Below are 22,443 nucleotides of genomic sequence, written 5' to 3'. Positions count from 1 at the left end.
GGGGACTCTACGTCACCGGTTACGTTGGTAACACAGATCGTCACCGGTTACGGGTTAAGTTTTATACTGAAACCTACCTGTTTTGATGCTCCGTTAAATACTTCCCACATCATTATAATTTCATATATATTTTACTTCTGATTACGACGGTGTCATTAGCAAATTTTAAATGATTTACTAATGGCATCGCACTGATAATTTCCCAAGAGCTTTAGCATACTTGTCACCTTATTATATGTGACGCCAGAGAATATTTCTATCCATTTGAATTAAAATCATGTGTAGTTTTGTACCAGATTTATTTATAATTTACTAAAAATAAACAATAAATATAAAATATCCGAACACTCAAATTTGGATTGTTTCCATAATTATTATTATCGTATTCATAATCTACATTAATTCTATTTTCCTATTATTTTGTTCCTGTAAAACAGTTGGGTAAATGAAACGTGGAAAATTTAGGATTATGAGTTAACACTTCATGTATTACTACGATACGCGAAATTAATTTGGAGTATCTGCAAATGATTAATTTGTGTAGTTGCAGTTATTGCCAACATAAAGATATCTATGTATAGAATAGAATTTATTAAACAGAATAGAATAGAATATTTATAGAGGCGTATTACGCATAACTTACCATATCTCGCTTTGCATTGCAACTAGATTTCTGAAAAAAAACACATCTCTTTGTTTTTTCATAACCTACAAAAATGTTTCTTGTATTTTTTTTGTTAGATTCACAGTTTTTAAGTTTCGCAAAAAATCGTCTGACAAAGATGTCATTTTTCAATGAAAATGGCAAATTTTCAATCACCAATACCTCAAATACTATCGAGTTTTTAAATAAAATTATAGGACATTTTTGCTTAGAATTAGGCCCTCTAACGACTTTCGAAGATATTTCGACCAAAAAAATTTCTACCCCCGAGAAGGGGTGGGAACCACCTAAAGATAAAAGTAATTTTGGCTTAGGGTAGACTTTGTTTCTTGAGCTATTCTCTCATCCCAAATATTATTAGCTTGCTGTCTCCATTGGCTGCGATCCTATGCCATATGAACGGCTTCATGTAGAGATTTTCCCACCAGAGTTTTCATTTGGTCTTCTCATCGTGTTGGAGATCTTCCTTTTGGTGTTCGGCCTTTTACCTTTCCTTCTACTACCAATAGTTCCATGGTCCCCGTTGTTCTAGCTACGCAGACGAATTAAATTAGGTATGCTCGGTTTACTTTTTTTAATAGCCTGTCAGAATTGGCAGGTTTGTTATATGTTCTGTCCAGGACACGAAGAATTTTTCTATAGACCCACATTTCGAAAGCTTCGATCTTATTCCTATTAATGCTTTTGAGAGTCCATGTTTCCAACTGCATATGTAGCAATGGGAAAAATAAAGGCATTGACCAACCTGAGCTTAGTATTCCTTGTTATTGTTCGGTATTTATATATTTTAATCAGTTTAGCTGTTGCGGTTCGGACCATTTCTAGTATACGCTTTATTTCTGAGGGTCAATCCCCATTGTTGGTTATCAGGGAGTCCAAGTATACAAATTTGTCTATCACTTCGAAATTAGCCACTTGGTGTATGTGCTCTAGATTATTATTTGTTCTGTCATTATTTTTATTTTTCCGGTGTTGATCTAAAGTCCGAATTCTTCGTTTATCCGGCTTAACCGGTCAGTGATACTAATCATTTAACTTCATTCGCTGCTAGTATAAGTGTGTCATCTGTGTATCGCAGGTTACTAATTTTTCTGCCTCTTATAGTGATTCCTCCTATAGTGATAGTGATAGTATACAGCCCTGTCCAGTTCCTTTTTTTGTTTTAAACGCATCTGAATATACTCCATGTATTGTAACTTTTTTTATCCTACATATTTCTTATTAGATTAACTAGGTGGTTAGGTACTTCCATATTTTACATTATCCTCCAGAGGGGATCCTCCATTTTACTGATCTGAAAGCCTTTGTGTAGTCTACGGAACAAAGCAGCATTGGTATGTTGTGTTCCCTCGCTTCTTCTATTATCTTTCTGGTATTCAGTATCTGCATCATGTTCTTTTTCCTGGTACGAATTCTCCGCATTGTTCCTTGGCTATCTCTGGAAGTAGAAAGTTCTTTAGCCGTTCATTGATTATATATAGCAGGACTTTGCTTGCATGAGGAATAAGGGCAATAGTTTTATAATTGCTGCATACAGTTAGTGATCCTTCTTAAGAATAAAGATAAAGGTTCATTCTTACCACTCATCAGACTATTCACCTGTGATTAATATCATGTTTTACATATTCAGTATTATATCTACGCCAATCTTGCCCATTGCTTTTAGATTCTCCGCTAGTATGCCATCGATTCCTGGGGATTTTTTGTTTCTGAGTTGGTTGGAAGTCTTCTCTACTTCTGCTCGTAAAATTATTGGTTCTTCGTCGCTGATTGCATGTTTCTTGTGTTCTGAGACTGGTGCATCTATCGAAGTGTCTTTGTACAGCTCTGAGCAGTAATTTTTCCATGTTTTTGCAATGCTCTCTATGTCGGTTTTAGTTCTCCATTATGATCTTAAATGGCTTGATATTGTGGCTTAAACTGTCGAGCCCAATATTTAACATTTTTAAATAGTTCATGACTTTCATGGCGGCTTGTATGTTGCTCCAGTTCTTGACACACGTTATTTATATGGTTGTTTTTATCTCTGGTGCAGCTATTCCGTACTTACTGTGAAAATATCAAGTAAATTGATGCATTAGGACGGAATTCGGTGCCAACTACCCCCATTGACTAGAGTATATGTATATACAACATTTATAGTGTCGACGCAGAACACAAATTCAAAAAATCTTATATATGTATTTAAAAAAAAAAATTACATATTTGAAACAAAAATTAATAACTTACAAGTAAATTTGATTGCAGACGTTGTATGAGGAAAAAGTCCAACATAAATAGAGGCTTTTTTCATAGAGAACGCTTAAATTCTTAATTTTTAATATTTTACTTTCGTTTTTGTCGCTTTTTTGTTATTTTTTGCTAAAAACGATAATTTACAATCCTATCTATCTTGAGCCCTGTCTTTTTATATTGATTCTACTAAAGACCCTGTGAAACCAAATCGTATTTTTTACTAAATAAAAATTCTTCCTCTTCCAGTTCATGCTCGTTGCAGGATGTGCAGGAATTCTTCTTCCGTTTATTTGATTATTGTTCGTTCCATTTCTTGCTTTTAAGTAAAAATTTGCAATTTACATTTATTACCACAGAATATCCAATATTTTAATAGTTTATTGTTAGTTTAATAAAAATGGCTCCACAATTTACAATGTTTTCTTCTTATAGAAAGTTCTACTAGAATAATAAATGTTAAATTGATATTTACCAAATGACTATAAAAATGATCAAAAAGACCAAAGATGATAAAGCACCTGATTGGGATATATCTACTAAGAAGAAACAAGACATGCTATCAAAAGCAAGAAATAAACTTTTTAACATAAGTGAAGCTTTAAAAACAAACAAAAATCTAAATGTTCCAAACCAGACCAAGAAAGGTATTATTAAGTCAAATACGCAAGTTAATCTGGACCATTATCTAAAGGAATCTTGTGATAAAAATCAAATTTATATAAACACTAAATCGAACCCTCCAAAACCAAATCCACTTCAGAAACAACATTCTGTTGGTTCCTATCCCATAAGGATAGAAATCACCAACGAAAACGATATAACACAAAGTTTAAATTCCGTGTCGACTTCCTCGGAACTGTGTCTAAGTAAAGGTGAAACAGACATTAGAACTGAAGCTCTAGCTTTGGAGAAACCGCGCAAGAAGCTGTCGTTTAGAGTGCCTGAAATTATTAATACTTTTACGGAAAATAGGTTAGGATTTTCTACTTTAAAAAATAATAGGAGCGGGAGTTACAGAAATATTCGGGACATTATTGAAAAGGCTGGAGCGAAACCACCATTCCTAGGTACCAACTTGAATGGAGTTCTGGAGCGACAAGAAAGTTTTGAAGATAGTGATTTGGAGGTAAAAATTTTAGTGTACATGTAATTTGTTATATTTATTATAGTTATAACGATTAAAATTGAGAATAAAAAAAAATTTATCATAGGTATTCAACTACATTTATGAAACAATTTTTTTATTCGACATTTTAGCTTGCCAACTCTTTTAAAAACATTTTTACAAATGATGTTATTCCATATAGGAGCATTCGATGGCAAGATAATGTCATTCTAATCCAGAAGGAACGAGTTCGACTCCAGACACCAACGACATTTTCATTTCTAAAATTCTCTCTCACCGTGAGAGGGCAAAGATACTTATTATTGCAGCTTATTATGCAAGGCGAAATTAGAGAAAAGCGAAATATTGGAAGACGAAGAATAGAACGTATGGTAACGGTTTGAATGCAGTAGTGTAGAACTATTTAGAGCGGCAGTTAACAGTGTTCGCATAGCCGTGATGCTTTCTAACCTTCGATAGAAGATGGAACTTAAAAAAGAAGCTCACCATGCTTCGGTGGGCACGTAAAGCCGTCGGTCCCCTTGGGCTAGTGTGCATTGGCACTAACTACTTGAAACAGTGTAAAAGATGCAATTGGCACAAGAATCTGCCCGAAAGGATCTTTCCGGCAAAAATGCCATACTATATTATTATTATGGAACTAGAGGTAAAGCTAGAATAGTGCTAAAAGGCTGTTAAAGATCTATATTTAAGTCTAGAAGGTGTAAAACTTCGTATAAAAAAAGATAATATCTAGACTGTTCTCTTGAAGATTGAATTACTACTAAAAATAAGATCCCAATTCTGAATTTTAATATGATTTGCATGTAATATAATAAATATATTTACTTCACTTAATTTTTGCAAGAATTGAATTAGACCAAAAAAAAAAAAAAATACGGTGCGAGATGAATAGGGGAAACGTATGGAAAAATTTACTTATGGAAGCTGATCGGGCATTTGAATTAAGACAGAGAATTATGATGATTAGAAAATACAGACCATATATATAATCCCTAAACAATTATCGTAAAACCTTTAACATTAAGAAAATATTAAATTCGGAGGATGAAACTAACGAAACGTAAAGATGACACTCACACAACTGAGGAGTAAGGGCATACGAAAATGCTTGTGTAAGTAATTAGTCACAATAAGTGACCGGAAGAAAATCTTTTAGCTCCTCCATATAAACAATCAATATTAACCCAACCTGTAAAGATTTACATGCACATCAGGACATTTGGACATACAATTCATTGGAGTGAGGAAGACTGCATCCCAGTAAATTAGGAACCACTCCTTCGAGTCCAATTCTCTTCAGGTTATCCTTCATCCCACAGCATAGCACGCTGATGTAGTATGGAAAAAAGTGTCATTAACATTCTTGCTATATGGGAATCCTGGGTACAAAGATTCCCAAATAAAATTAAATCTAGGAAATTCCTGAAAATTTCATATGATCCCCTATAAAATCTTCCGTATTACACAAGACAGCTGGGAACCGAGTCCCCGGAGCGGGTTGGCCCAGTTCGGCGCTCGAGAGTGGGGGCACTTTTTGCCCGTTTTTTAGATTTTACCAGTATTTTTTTTGTGGCTTGTGCCCTTTATTAGTATTTTTTTTATTTTGTCGGTGACTGCAGCCGTTTTTTAGGGATATCTGGAAGAGAAGTACGATATCATGTCATGGTGAGCGTGATGTCTTCTTCTCAAAGAGTTACAATATTATATAGAGTTTATTAAATTTTGCTAACGTTTATTGTTTTGATCTTCTATGGAACACATCATACCCTAATATATCTCGCAAAATCCAGTTCCGGTAGTGTTCAAGCTCAGCGAATTTTATTCTGGCTTTTTATGAACAAAGCATGGAATAGATGTGTAGTGGTCATCGTTTGCGAAGATTATAAGGGACAAACATAAGTAGTGCTTGCAGTAAGACGTTAAATATATCAGCTGTTCTTATGTTAACGTTCCACAAAAATCTGTGTCAATGAAAATATACTTTTATTAACTTTTAATAGTACATAAATATGTTTATTTTTTATCGGTTTTAATTACACTATACAACTAGTATCTTTTGAATTATAGATAGGTATTTTATTTGTTTAAATAAATAGTATATATGGATCGTAAAAATGAAATTACTCACATTTATCCAAAACTATTGCTTTTAAATTTAATTAAAAAAAATTTCTGTTATGCGAATTACAATTTATTGTTTAAATATCGAATTTGTTTGACCTTTTAAGTTGGGTTTCAAATTAAATTTTAAAATTATTATTCCTGGCTGTCACTGCATACTTTTACGTCTAAAATTGAAAACCTAAAATTAAATTTACAAGTTCAAGTTTATGTATCATCAGACTAAATAATCCTAAAATAAAATGACAAATTTTAAACACAGAAGTAAACAAATTAATTTATGGTATCTAAGTCGCTTATTGATTTACTACAGTATATTTTTTGTCCATGACAGTGAATATTTATCACATTGTTATATCCACTGAATGCGGCTTTTTAATTTGGTTTATGTATAATGTATAATGTATGTATACATATATACCAGGTGGGTCAATGTTCTAGTCTTTGGCGATATGATAAAAGTTAAAATCTTCTTTTCAAGTGTCACACTACTACTTGGAATTGTGATCTGGTGCCAAGACTCTTACCATTGATGTACTCTGCATGTATGTACGTTCTGTAAATCTGTTGCATGTCTTTCGAAAATAAGAGTGTTTTGAATCATGTTTTGGTACTCTATGAACTTTTTCCTTTAATTTACTATACAAGGTATCTTTACTTCTTTATCTGTCCGCTCTGTAGACACTATAAAGGGTTTTTCACAAAGAATATGACATAGAAACTACACTACTAAAATATATTATACAATAAAGCAATACTCACCGTAAAATGAAAGATAAACAGTAAAATTATAAAATAGAGAAAGAGAGTGAAGGAGAGGATGTAATATCACCTAAACTATTCAGTATAGCACTGGAGTAAGCGGTAAAAAAGGTAGACTGGAAAATAATGAATATACATATGGAGGTTGCCTCTAAATATTTCACATATATAATAAGCTTCAACACCAAATCTATTAATTATATTATCATACAGTTCTTTAAAGACTCTAAAATATATATTTAATATGATGTCTTTAACTTTTACAATATATATGGCAAAAAGGTTACCTAATGCCATCCCTTCTTTCTTAACACAAACACACAAATGGAGAGAAAAATTGAAAAAACTGTACAGGTAGTAAATAAGTACTGTTTACTTTTAGCGTTAACAGTTTTTCTCTGTAAAAGTGTGTTTTACCGAAGTTAATAATGTTTTTCTTTTGTTCCAGAGCCAAGCTATGCGGGTAGTTCGGACTGTAGGTCAAGCATTCGAGGTGTGCCATAAACTTTCTTTGAATAATCCTGAAAACGATCAAGATCAGGATGAACAAGATACGCTTACTCAAGACTTACTTAGCGACCGCCTTAGTGATATTACTAGTGATAAGCAAAAGCGAGGTAGGGAAAATTTAATTTATACTATTAGAAATACGGATAGCAAAATAATATTATTTTTTATTTTTTATATCCTTTTTATCTTGAATGTATTTACTTGTAGCTTGAAATAAAATCGTGTTTTAAACGCTTGTAAAATGGTATTCAAGACAGCAATCATCAACGAATAATATTGCTATATAGATGTAAAAGTAAACAACTAGTCGCAAAACAGTGTGAATTGTAAATTAGTTATTACTAATCGTGACCTGAAAACCAGAGGGTTCTAAGTCACAAATCAGAAATTTTAGTAATTTTTTACATGACTCATTAAAAATGTTAAGATAAAATTCAGAATCAAGCACGATAAGCTCATGGATATACTAAAGGCAACTGATCTGGATAACAAAGACCTTCGAGTAATCAAGAACATATACTACAACCAATCAGCAACCATTCGGGTGAAAGACCAACTAACAGAAGAAGTTGCAATAAAGAGAGGAATACGACAAGGCTGCATACTCTCTCCCCTATTATTTATTGTCTTTTCGGAACACGTCATGAGCCAGGCCTTAGAGCATATCGAAGAGGGTATTCTCATAAATGGTGAGCTCCTGAATAACATCAGATATGCAGACGACACCATCCTCTTTCCAGGCAGTTTAGAAGGTTTACAGACACTAGTAACGCAATTGTGGAGAATCAGGCAAGAATACGGGCTTGATTTTAACATCAAGAAAACAAAGTACATGGTCATCAGTAAGAAGCATATTCCACCTAGTCAATTACTGGTAGATCAGCAACAAATACTCCAAGTGCCCCGTTACTACTATTTAGGAACCACCATAAACGACGAATGGGACCACTCAGTTAATATAAAACAAAGAATTGAAAAAGCCAGGTCAGCATTTGTCTGAATGAGCAAGATATTTAAGAGCCACGACCTACCCTTAAAATCGAAAATCTCTTTATTGAAATGCTACGTGTTTACAGTGCTACTCTATGGGGTTGAATCATGGACACTAACCGAGGCATCCATGGGAAAACTCGAGGCGTTTGAGATGCTGTGTTATAGACGGATACTGAGGATCTCCTGGGTGAACCGAATAACAAACATTGAGGTTCTACGTCGGATGGATAAAACGTGAAATTATATCCACAGTGAAACAGCGCAAGATAGAATATCTTGGACATATAATGCGAAACGATCATAGATATAACCTGCTGCAACTTATATTACAGGGGAAGGTCTACTGAAAGAGGGGACCAGGAAGAAGAAGAATATCTTGGCTCCAGAACTTACTAAAATGGTTTTCCTTGACCACTTCAGGACTATTTCGAGCTGCGGTCAATGCCAATTAAAACTGCCATGCTAGTAGCCAACATCCGTAACGTATAGGCACCACAAGAAGAAGATAAAATTGGTTTTTTCATGAAAAATTAAGCATATCAAAATAATGTTAAAATGCACTTAGAACCTTGTGGCACTATACATAGAACCTTATGGTTCTGTATGAATAAAATAGTTAAAAAAGTTAATTATAAAAATATTATTTTAACCACGACAGTTTTAAAAGTTTTTAAAAACTTTTTAAGTTACTTGGGACACATTACAAGAGGCGAAAGATATGACCTGCTTCGAATAATTATGCAAGGGAAAATAGCAGGAAAAAGGTCCATAGGATGAAGACGAAACTCCTGGCTAAAGAATCTACGGGAATGGTATAGCTGTAGCAGCAACGAATTATTTCGGTCAGCAGTTTCGAAAATACGTATAGCTCTGATGATCGCCAACCTTCGGAACGAAGATGGCACTTGAAGAAGAAGAAAAACTTTTTATACGGGGTGTATCAGATAACTGTAGCCAATGCCAACTTGCTTATTTTAATTAAAACACCCTGTATATTAATTAATTTTTGGATTCCTCAGATCATTTTAGACATTTTGTGAATACAATATCCTATACCTATCTTTGACTTTCGGAAATATTAAGTAAAATGCAAAAATTCACATTTAGAAAAGAAAATTATCTATTTGCCGAAAGTCGCTACAACATATTCGAAAACTTCTAAATAATACAAATCTAAACAATACTGTCAATGTGGGAGATGTTTAAAATGCTCCAACACACTGCTGTCTTGGCAACACACTAACTGTGAGTAGAGATTAGCTAAGTCAGTGGGTTTAGTTTTGTATACTATACTTTTCATATATCCCCATAACAAAAAGTCTAATGGCGTTAAATCGGAGGGTCGCGGTGGCCATTCTATCGATCCTCACCTTCCTATCTACCGCTTTGGAAATATTTGGTTGAGGTACTGCCGGACATGGATTTGGTAGTGGGGTGGTGCTCCATCGTGTTGAAACCGTATCATATTCGCTGGAACTTGTGGGTTTCCTGGATCAGGATACAAGTTAACCAACGTTTGCACTACATTATTTTGGAGCAATGATAAATAATTGTCGCCGTTCAAATTACCATCTATGAAAAAGAGACCTATGATCTGATCTTTATTAATTCCTGCCCACATATTAACCTTCTCAGGGTATTGAGTATTGAATTCTGTCATCTAGTAAGGATTTTACCTTGACCAATAACGGCAATTTTGCCGATTAGCATGACCGTGAAGAGTAAAGGTGCACTCACCAGAAAACAGAACATGTTCCAATTGGATCACATCATCTGTACAAAAAAATACGTTCTCCTGCCAAAATCATCTTTCTTGAGCTTCTGAGTGTGTATAATTTTATAGGGATGTATTTTGTTTTCTTTATATATATATATATATATATATATATATATATATATATATATATATATATATATATATATAATAATAACGGATTTATTACGGCTGTCGCCGCTTCTCCGCCCCCAATTTCCATCTTTTTCTGTCATATGCAGTTGTCTTTTCTAAGTCTTTTGCCGCCATTGCTTCATCAATATCGTTGCGCCAACTTCTCCGTGGTCGTCCTCTCTTTCTTCTTTCAGGAGGGATCCATTCCAGTACTCTCCTAGGCCATCTGTACTCTGGCATTCTTTTAACATGTGTTAACATTTTGTTTTCTTTTAATATTCTAATGACCGATGAATAGCTAATATCGAGTCCTGAGGCTGCTTTTTGAACAGATGTATGTGGCTGTTCGTCTAACTCAAGCATAACAGCCAATTTGGTATCCTCACTTATTGCATTGGCAGCTTCCTTTTTTACCTTCCTAACATGGCCCAGCTCGTGGAATTGCTTCTCTACTTTACTAATTGTCCCTTGAAATATGTGCGGCAAATCAGGAAATGCTTCGTGAAATAATCGAGCTAGTTCCATTTGCGTCCGTGTCTTATCTCCATAGCCAATCATCTGTATAATTGTAATTTTATGCATTTTTGTTAAAAGAACCATTTTTCTGGCTTGCGGTTAATGAAATTTAAACGGCTATAGCACTGACAACTACTTCTGTCAAGGAACAATAAAACATTAGCGTTTTATACCAAAGTAAACAATTTTTTGTTTTTTTTTAACATAGTTTTTGCTTACTTTATCATTACCAATACCTAAATGGACAAGAAGTATTAAGACAGTGGTAGCGACTTAGGACAAATAAATAATTTTCTTTTCTAAATGTAAATTTTTGCATTTTACTTAATATTTCCGAAACATTCAAAGATAAAATGCGCAACTGTAAATACCAATCGACGTGTTCTACCGTTTTTTCGAATACTCCCTCATTTATTTATTAGCTAATATATATATATATATATATATATATATATATATATATATATATATATATATATATAGATCGACTTAAAACGTTCTCCTACGTCTTCCGATACCCAGTTGCCACTCCTCTCGATTCATCCATAAGTCTTCTTCTACGTCTCTGTCTTTCATTTATCTATTGATACCTTCTCTCCAACTAAGGCGGGGTCTTTTTTTTTCTACCGTGAGTCTTTCTTTCTACCGTGGGTCCACATTAAGACTTGTTTTGGGAGACGTTCTTCAGACATTCTCTGTACATGATCGTACCATCTGAGTTGTTGGGTACCAATATCGTCTACTATTGTATGTTTTACTTTCATAATTTCTCTTATTCTGTTGTTCGTTACTCTTTCTATTATAGGGTTTTCCAGCTGAACGTCTCTAGAAATCCATTTCCAGTGCCTCAAGTTTTCTCTTGTATCTTTCCATTATTTGCCATACTTCACTACTGTAGGTAATTATACTTTTAATGATTGTGTTATATATCTTGTGCTTTTTATTATTAGAAATTGATTGATGCCAAAGGATACTATTGAGAAGGGAAATTGCTTTTCTTGCTTGGTTGTTTTTCTCCTCAATTGTGTCTTCTACGTTGCCTTCTTTTGTGATGATCATACCTAAATATTTGTATGTGTTGCAATGTTTGATAACTTCTCCATCTTCCAATATGAGGTCCTGTTGTTTCCCGCCGATATGCATATACTGGGTTTGTTGGATATTGATTTTAAGTCCCCATTTTTATACTCCTCGATTAATTTTCGAGTCATATACTCAATATCTTCATAATTTTGTGCTATCATTAGTTAATCATCTGCAAATGACAAAGTGTATATGCTATTGTTGTTAATCGGCATTCCCATATTTCTACATTTGCGCTTTTACAGTTTTAGAGCTTGTTCTAGATAAATTTTAAATAATGTCGGGAATAGACAGCAGCCCTGCTTAAGGCCTTTATTCATTTGGAATCCACCCGACAGATTATTTCCAACCTTTACCTTTGAGTTAGCATTAGCGTACAGTTCCTTCGTCGCATTTATTAAATTCATGCTTATGTTTGTTTTCTCTAACGCTTCCCATACTTTATAATGTGATACGCTATACGTCTACATACAATAAATGTAGAGCTTGATTAACGGTTATTTTCTTTTCAATAATCTGTGTAATGCAAAACAAATGGTCAACAGTAGATCTACCTGCTCTAAATCCTGCCTGTTCATCAGCCTCTAAGTCTTTATATTCGCTTTCTATTCTATTTTTAATTACTTTTCCGTATATTCTACTGATCAAGCTTGTCACGGCAATGCCTCTGTAATTGTCATATTTATCCCTTCTGCCTTTTTTGTGTATAGTGGATATTAATGATGTCTTTCACTCCTCTGGGGTTGTCATTCCATTAATGCAGTTTTGGAACAGTTTGGCTAAACTTGTATATAGTTTGGTTATACCGTGTTCAATTAACTCTGCAGGGATGTTACCTGGACCCGGTGCTTTGTTATTTTTTAGAGATCTACATACATCTTCCACTTTTTTCTTTGTTATTCGTATGGACAAAGATAAAATATTTATATTTTGTGTTTCGTTGCTGTCTTTAAATTGTGGTCTATCTTCCCTTAGGAGTTTCTCAAAATATTGGTCCCAGTTATCCATTGTTATTGTTGACACTATGTCTCTCTACTTATCTTGTCGTAAAGATTTTAAGATTCTCCAATTTTCTGTGCTTCTTCGTCCTCCTAGATGTGAATTTATCATGTTACTCTTTTGTTGCCACGCTTTATTTTTCTTCCGACATATCATTTTTCGTACTTTAGCTTGATACTCCTTGTAGATAATTTTATCCGTTGTATTATTTGTATTTAAGAATTTTTGGTGTATTGGTCTCTTTTCTTCTTTATTTTTTGTTCTACTTCTTCGTCAAAATAATATGGAAGTTTTCTTTGATTCTGGATTTGGTATCAAATGGCTTCTGTTGCTGCCTCCTGGAGACACCTTTTTATATGAGTATAATGTTCTTCATTATTATTAAATTGTTTATTTTCCAACTTTTGATTTAATCTATTTCTGTATAATTCTCTCACGCTCTCTTGTTCTAAGCTGATTAGGTTATACCTCTTCTGTATTTCTTTCTTCCTTTCATTTCCTTCTTTTTTTTCTTTGAGTTTATTTACTCCAAATGCGATCTTAGCTTTTAATAAGTGATGATCGCTTCCACAGGTAGCTCCTCTTAATACTCTTACATCTTGTACAATCATATTTGTCGTTTGACGTATGATTGTTTAGTCTATGATTAATTTTAACCTTCTCGTATGTATACGAGAAATACGCGTCCATGTGTATTTGTGTATATCTCTGTGTTAAAAAAATCCATTTGCACTCTTTAATATAATAATGGACGAAATAATACAAGCAGTACGTAAAGGTCATGGTTACATAATGGGGACCAAAGATATACAAATATTATGTTATGCAGACAACGCCGCATTAATAGCCGAGACAGAAGATAGACTCCAAAGATTAACAGACATCTTCAATACAACAGCCAAGAAATACAATATGATAATATCATCTAAATACCCACTACGATGTAAAATCGAAATTGATGTGAAACTAATAAAGCAGAAAGCAAGGTTTAGATGCTGGGAATAGATACAACTAGTTACGGCGATGTTGAAGAAGAAGTACGATAACAAAGCTTAAAAGCAAGTAAAGCGGTAGGATCTTTTAATGACTTTTTTATTAACATACACATAGGGAGAGAAGCGAAAACACAAGAAGAGCATGCAGTGGATGGATGACAAAACGGAAGCAGGAGTGGAACGAACACATTAGTAGAATGGCAGAGGATAGGATAGTACTAATAGCACGAGATAAGTCACCAAATGGACGAAGAAGTATTGGCAGACCAAGAAAAAGATGGTGCGATAATTTAAACAATTTAGAAAGCTAGTATTAAAGAAGAAACAGGCTTTAAAGCGTACATACAAGAAGGAAGAAGCAAAAGAAGAAACAATAATGCAAAAGCTCAAGTTAAAACCAATAGAGACAATTATAGGTGAAAGACAGTTAGGATAGCAAGGTCGCATTTAACGATAAAAGAATAACAAAAAAGTATGCAAAGGCTGCTTCTTCTTCTTCTAGTTTCATCACCGTTATCGATCATTGAATATCATGTTGGCTACCATATTCGCTTACGTGACTCTACTGACAGCAGCTCTAAATAATAATATTATTTAGAGCTGCTGTGCAGCTGCAGAAAAGGAAAAAGGTAGGACGTTCAAGAATGAAACGTGAGGATCAAATCAGACAAGAAACGGAGAAGAGAGGACTGCAGTGGAACGAGACAAGACAATTGGCCCAAAATAGACAATCATGGAAAAAATGTATCAAAAAGCACCTTAAGAATAAATTTATCAAATAGATGTGTTAAAATTAAATAAATATTTAATAAGTATATTAGTATATAAATGATAATATGCGGTTATTGATTTAATAAAAATTAAAGATATCCGGTTACTATTTTTGTTTTAGTTTATGTTTCATAAACTAAAACAAAAAAAAACAGTAACAAACTACGTATTGTAATTACTGGATGTATCAACGGGAATTCAGCGGAAGTATTTCAATATTCATCTAATGGTATCTCATCTACTCGAATACGTGGAAAGTACTATACAGTTTCAGTGTCGGAAATCGTAATTGGGATGGAATGGCTGTAAACAAATTAATCAACGTGGTATAAAACAGAGCATCTAGTTTTCAGAAAACGATTGCAATATAAACGTAGAAAGTGGTGTTTATCGGGATTTATTTGTTTATAGATCACTACGAAAATTATAGGTAATGAGGCAATTTTAATTAATTAGGTCATTAGGAGAAATAAAATATGGAATATATTTATTTTACGATTTTCAGAAGTTAAACAGCCAATACGTTTGATTACCTGTTTTTATTTAAATATAAATTGATTTAGTTCGAAAGGTTTTTTGTGATATCTCGTTTTGCTTGAATATCTATGAAAAGAAAATTATGATATTATGTTTATAAGAAATAAAATAATTAATTCGATTTTATTTTACCCCAAATATACTGAGAACTTGGAGATTTTATTACCCATTTTAAAGTATAACATGTCTTTGCTTGTAGGTACTATAACTATTTCTATACTAGATAACACTATAATAACTATATTGAAAATTGTCATACCATACTCTAAAGCTTGTTGCACATTATATCTGCTCTTAATTTGCTCTGAATCAAATAGAATATTTTTATTTTCATCCATGTGTTGATCTTGGTCAATTGTTGATTTATTTTCTCGAAATTTTGCCTGTGTCCCACCTCTAAGTGTTCGTATTGTTGCTTTCTGAACATACGATGACCTCTATATAATATATAAAGCCATCAGAAACGGAGGAGAATGTCTATGTTCAATCTAGAACTCGCTGATTTTCTTCCTTTCGCATAGGTTATCTATATTACCATAAAAAATAAAAGTAAGAGAAATATGGAACTCTAGCACCAGAAGAGGAGCAAGTGCGGATTGTGACCACTACTGGGCCGAAAGTAGGGTAAGAGCCAGAATTTTGAACATTTAAAGAAGAAAATAGGTTCTACACATGAAAGATACAATGTAGAAAGACTCAAAAATACAAAAACAAAAATAGAGAATATAAGTAAAATATAACTATCAAACTCGAAAACAGAGTAAAACATGAAAACAAAAATGAAGAGTTGTAAGGAAAGAGAACATCATGAAAGAAGCAGCTGAATAATTACTAGGTATAAAAGGTAAACAAAGACGAATAAGAACGAATGACTGTTTTGACGAATATTTACTATTTACAACAGCGGTACAGAACACGACAAGCAGAGTACAAAAATATGAACAAAAAACTTCAAGAACTACGAGATCTAAGTAAGCCATTAGAGATGAGAAAATTTTGCCAGAGACTGAAAAAAAGCAAAAAAGAATTCAAACAAAAGAAGTGGAGAGATAAGGGGGTTATATATTGACAGAACAGCAAGAAAAACTAAGAAGATAGAATTCCTAAATGCGACTAAAAATGTTTTAAATTATAATGATATATTAGATGTTCTTTTCTAATGTTCAATTTAACGTTTTTTATAAAAATATTGGTTTTGATTATATGTTCTTAATATGCCATATGCTAAATAAAAAATAAATTCAGCGCTACTGAGACGTTTCTTGGTAAAACTCATAGGGACAGGTAAATTATACGATAACTTAAGAGATCCTGCGTATGACTTATTTCATTATTTCTCTGCTGGATATATAATAGGAGAATATATTGAATTCTATTCCATCATCTGTTGACAATTGTTTAAAAATAGTATTCCCACTATATTATGTTTATAATCCAATCTTTTTATCATGTTTTTTAGATATTTTATATGTAATTTATTTGGGTGGTTTTATAAAAAATTGATCAAGCATAATTTGTGATTTGTCTGGTTTGGGTTGTGATTTCTATCAAAAATTTCTTGATTTTTTACTCACGATTGAATATTCAATACAAAAAATCAACAATATCGAAATGAAAGTATTAAGATCAATAGCGGGCATATCATTAAGAGACAGACAAACCAACAGAAGTATACGCGAACAATGCAAAATTCAAAATATTAACAGGTGGATAAAAACAAGAAAAAAAAAACTGGGACGAACATGTAAACCGAATGGGACCAGATAGATTAGCGAACATCTGTAAAAACAACAAGCCGTATAGCAGAAGACCCGTTGGAAGGCCGCCAAAAAGGTGGAATGATAATGTACAGTCAACAACGACTGAAACAGAATAAGAGGCAGACAAACAGGAGTAATCGTAGTCGCGCGAAGAAGAAGAAGAAGATTGAATATTCCAGCTGGTTAATCGTAGTTCGGTATTCTTTCTAGTAGTCCTTTTCCTTGCTGAGTTCGTGCTCAAATGTTGCTGTCCCGTATCCGATATTTTGTGATCAGTTTTACGAGGGTGGTTCATTTTTATCTGGGTTGCTTGCCTCACCTTCGAACCTTTTTCTTTTATCCGGGCTTTAGAGCAGCTCTTCTGCTCGCTACGGGATTTACCTAACAGCATCACATGCTGAGTTATATTTAAAACAAAACGTTTTTTTATTTTGATGTTTTTTGATGTTCTTGTCTTTAATCTTTACTACTGTTTAACGTGCTGCCTCCTTTGTTCTTTTTCTAATAAATATGCATAATGTCTGGGTTCCATTAGTAATATTTATTTAAAAAGTAATAAACATTATAATTGCAACCAATATTATTTATGTAAATAGCTTCCTCCTACTGAAATGAAAACAACCCAGCTATTTTTAAATTAAATGACGAATAGTCACGCCAATCTAAATAAATTATTAATTGCTTTATGTTCTTAAAATAATTTTGTCTCCATTTTTTTAAGAACATAAAAGTTTATTGGAAATCTAGAAATAAATTTAATCTCTCAGGCTATAGGGTGGGAGTGAGAAATATAATTCTTCCATTATTGAAATTGTTATTTAGGGTATTGATTGCTAATTATCTTTATTTTACATTAATAATGAACTAATTCGATTAAAATAAAAATCGATTCCTTAGTTTGTGTCTGTCTAAAAATTAGTGCAGCTAAAACTGCAACATCTACAGAGAAACAGTAGATTCACATTCAGCATTTAAACATATGTGGAGGAAAATTATAAAATGAAATCGGTAGTTTTTACTTCTGGTTTTCTAATTAAATAAAAAAAAATATACTCACTCTTAAACTGTGATGGATATTGTGTTATATGAACCATCTTACGTCAAAAGTGTTAAAGGGATCATCTAAAACTCAATTAGGCTCTACTAGCACCTGTTTTCTCCTATTCACAAAGTAACATTGGCACTTTAAATACGTCGTTCACGAATACGAATATCTTGTGTTTAATGATGGTGTTAATTAGATTAAGATTAAGACCATGTTCTTTCTTCGTTAAACGTTTAAGGTTAGTTTTGATTTTCTTTATTGTTACCATGTTGATGGTAAAATAGTCAAACCTTTGTTTTCATCTTTATAGAGGAGGATCTGGAATCTTCAAAAGCCATCTCAGTTCAGGACGCCACCTGACTGACCTTAGTGCAGGATTCGTTCTTCGTACTCCCGGCGATAGTTTCCGAGGTCGCCAGGAACTATCACTTTAAAATGCCCTCTCGTCGCCTAGTCTACGCCGAACGTCTACCTGCTAAAGCAGATTCTCCTCTGTCATCTAGCGATCCAGAAGCGGAATGGCCGCTGTAAGGCCGGCATCCCTTTCGAAGGATTTCTTCTTCTTAGAGTGCCATATCCCTACGGAACGTCGGGGACTACCATGCTTATAATATTTTTATACTGATCTCGGTCTTGCGCTACGTGTAGCAATTGGTCCGCTGTCAAACCTGCCCACTGCCGCAAATTCCTCAACCAAGAGAGTTTCTTCCGTCCTATCCATTTCTTTCCTTCGATTTTACCGTTGAGAATTAGCCGAAGGAACTCATATCTTGGTCCTCTGATTATATGTCCAAGATATTCTAGTTTACGCCTCTTAATAATATTTAATAGAGTTCGTTGATGTCCCATTCTTCGAAAAACTTCTTCGTTTCTGGTTCTGCTAGTCCATGGAATTTTTAGTATCCTTCGATACAACCACATCTCAAACGCCTCGATTTTATTCATGATATCGGCGTTTAAAGTCCAAGTTTCACATCCATACAAAAGTACAGACCACACGTAACATCTTGTAAACTTTTCACGGATTTCCAAATTTAATGAGTTATTGGATAATAGAGGCTTGAATTTTTGAAATGAGTTTCTTGCCTGTTCAATTCTACATCGAATTTCGAAGGATGGATCTAGATTTTGGGTAATCCAACATCCAAGGTATTTGAATCTCTGAACTCTCTGCAGCGGTTATTGGTTTAATATCAGTTGGGTTGCGCCGATATCCACTTTACTGGTCACCATGTATTTAGTTTTATCGATATTTATCGACAGTCCCCAATTTGTGCATTCCATGTCAACTCTATTGATTAGCTCTTGCAGATCGTCGATGTTTTCAGCTAGAATCACAGTATCGTCGGCGTACCGTATATTGTTAATTATTTCTCCTCCTATGATAATTCCTTTTTGATCTTTTAAAGCTTCCCTAAATAGATTCTCAGAATACACGTTAAAGAGGGTGGGAGATAGTATACAGTCTTGTCTTACGCCTCGTTCAATACTGATTGGCTTTGATTCTCTGTTGTTGGGATTAATAATGGCTGTTTGGTTCCAGTAAAGTTTGGCAATAAGTTTGATGTCTTTCTCATCTAGTTGGATGCTCTGCAAGGCGGTAATTAGTCTGGTATGCTGAACGCAATCAAATGCCTTTTCAAAATCAATGAAGCACATATATACGGGTTTTCTTACCTCCCAACATCGTTGAAGGAGTGTTTGCATAGAAAATAGTGCTTCTCTAGTTCCAAGGCATCTCCGGAACCCGAACTGCTCTTGACTAATTATTTCTTCGCACTTGTTGTTAATTTGATTTAGAAGAATATGCAACAGTATTTTAACGGCATGGTTCATTAAACTAATGAGTCTACAGTCGCTACATTTCTTAACGTTTGGTTTCTTAGGTAGAGGAATAAAGATCGATTTTAACCAGTCCGATGGAATTTCACTGGTATCATATATTTGATTGAAAAGTACAGTGAGTTCTTTTATATTGTCATTTGAGAGTAATTTTAGCCATTCGCTGTATATTTGATCTGGTCCACTGGCTTTGTTGTTTTTGGCTTGGTGTATGGCTTTTTCCACTTCAGCTTTTAAGATTGATGGTCCTGTATTTGCACTTAAGTTAGGTAATGATCCTCGATCATCCTTAAATAATGCTTTAATGTAGTTTTCCCATTCCTCCATTACTTCGTCTTCTAGGGATAGTGCATGACCTTCATTATTCGTTAATGTTATGGGTGTATTTCTTTTGTGTACTGTAACTTCTTTTATTTTCTTGTGTGTGTTAAATTCGTCATGTTTTCGTTGCAATTCGAAGAACTACCTTCATTCATTTATTCTCCATTCATCGGTAAGGAGACTTCCTCTCTCGTTCCAGGTGGCGCGTAGAAGACCTTCATCACTCCTAGTACGGCATCGCTCCCAGACGGGCATTTTCTCGTTCCCTACACTCTGACTCACGCAGTCTAACTTATACAGTCTGACCCACTTTTCTAGCTTCAACTTCCAGCATCTTTTCCTCTTATCTTTGCCGTTGGTCCAGCTGCCTTCTTTTTTTTTCTTGATCACTGCACGGATATAGTTGTGTACGCTACTCCAACCTGCTTTATTTTCAATCATTCTCTCAATCATTTCTCTCACTGTAACAAAATTCACACCTGTCCCTCTTTCCATTCTGATTCTTTCTAGTATCCAGCTGTTGCACTCTAACATCGTATGGCTCTTTGGGCTCTTTTATTTCCACCGCCAAAATAAGCAACGGAATATATTCAGTGATGGTCCACAAGGCTGCCGCAGACACAGTCCTGTAGGCGCATGCCACTCGCAACCGACTTGTTCTGTTCACTCGTGTCATGAGCTTCCTATAGGCCGTTATCTCTACCGTCCCCCTCCAGACTGGTGCCACGTAGAGGACGATCGACTGCACAACACCGTGTAAAACCCTCCTCCTTTCGGATTTGAGTTCCCCAATGTTGGGCATCACCCTTCCCAACGCAGCTGAACTATTCGCAGCCTTCCGGACCACCTCCCGCACGTGCTCCCCCCATTTTATATTTTGCTGCAATGTCACTTCTAGGTACTTTACATGTTTTTTGGGTATTAGACATGCTCCCGCACATTGGAATTCAACACTTTGCCTGTTTCTTTTCCCCTTCAGAATCATGAATTCGGTTTTCTCTGCCGCAAGTTTCAGTCCGTGCTATAGTATCAAATATATCCTCAAAATTCTTAAACCTAGTGGACTTTACTAGTAGTACTTTTTCAGTGGTTGCTCCATTTAGTGTACTGTTTTGGTCCATATTCTATTATCAGCATATTATGCAGGCTATTGAAAACGGCCAGGCGTTTGGGGCCAAAGGCCAACGTACAAAAATCTCATCTTCTACCTATTTATTTTAGATATGATGTCGGAAGGTGCTAGCGATAGGATGTCCCTACCTCCAGATGATTACAGCTTTAAAGATCTAGAGAATTGTAAAAACGTTAGAACTCCTGCCCAACTTGATATCCTTCCTCCGCCCCCACACAATAATAAGAGTAGTATGTTGGTAAGTACAAATTTTTGTATTGTTTTAAAATTTTTGGATTCGGTTAATATAAAAGATCTCACATAATAAAAGTGAATGTGGGTGCAATAGAAAAAGATTTCCAACGTTTTAATTTATCTATGATAAGTAAAAAAGTATTACTTATGTCGTCGCTTAGAAGGCTGTGACAAACCACGAAGTAAGTAGTAATCTGTCTAATACATCTCTTCTCATTTAGTCGTTCGGATTCAAAGTTAAACTGTAGGTTCCTTATATCTACATACACTGAATAATACACATTACCATTATATGCAGAGGAGTTATCATATGGCTAAATTTGAAGAATTAAGAAGAAGAGATGTATGTCATTGGTAAATTTTTAAGGCCCTAATGCATTATAGATTTCTCTGAAAAAATACGTACATAATTAAACTTAGAGCGTACTTGTTAAATTGAGTCGTTGGAAACTCAATGCTTTAATAAAAAATGAAAAAATGTAATTTTTTTTCTGTTGTGCCTCATTTATTAAAAAAAGGAAATGTTGAAATTATTATGTATACAAAATATGCATGAAAGATTAGTTTATTTGTTGTCTTTTTAGAAACCATTCTATTCTTTACAAAACGGTATTTAAAAAAACTGCTGCAATCCATGAAGAACTCGGTAGTATAAAATGATTTTGTTTATTAGTAACCAGAATTAGTTAACAAGACATTTAGTAAATTCAAGAAAATCACATTTAACAACACAAAAATGCTCATTAGATTGCATTTTTTTAACATAGGATAAAATGGAAGTAAAATTTTTACACAGAATAAAAATATAACGTTAGACCGGCTTAAAAAACATAATTTCTTACATCAGAGCACAATGCACCTGTCCACAAAATTCTTTTGACAATGGATAAATTTAAAAATCTACAC

The 22,443-nt window shown here is 34.1% G+C and overlaps 1 protein-coding gene across 4 annotated transcripts in view; it reads left to right on the top strand.

Moving 5' to 3' along the window:
- LOC140447948 (uncharacterized) overlaps positions 1-22,443 on the top strand; it is a 421,074-nt gene that overhangs the window by 351,210 nt on the left and 47,421 nt on the right. For 3 of the 4 annotated variants that reach the window (XM_072540906.1, XM_072540907.1, XM_072540904.1), the window contains exons 2-4: positions 3,332-4,025; positions 7,360-7,528; positions 21,393-21,541. In XM_072540906.1, the coding sequence (XP_072397007.1) occupies positions 3,375-4,025; positions 7,360-7,528; positions 21,393-21,541 (969 nt within the window). In that variant the 5' untranslated portion in view covers positions 3,332-3,374. The remainder of the gene's footprint in view (positions 1-3,331; positions 4,026-7,359; positions 7,529-21,392; positions 21,542-22,443) is intronic. The other variant, XM_072540908.1, reaches the window with a different exon arrangement.

The sequence above is a fragment of the Diabrotica undecimpunctata genome, chromosome 8 (genome assembly GCF_040954645.1).
Source record: "Diabrotica undecimpunctata isolate CICGRU chromosome 8, icDiaUnde3, whole genome shotgun sequence".
NCBI classification, from domain to species: domain Eukaryota; kingdom Metazoa; phylum Arthropoda; class Insecta; order Coleoptera; family Chrysomelidae; genus Diabrotica; species Diabrotica undecimpunctata.
This window is presented reverse-complemented; position numbering and strand designations above follow the sequence as displayed.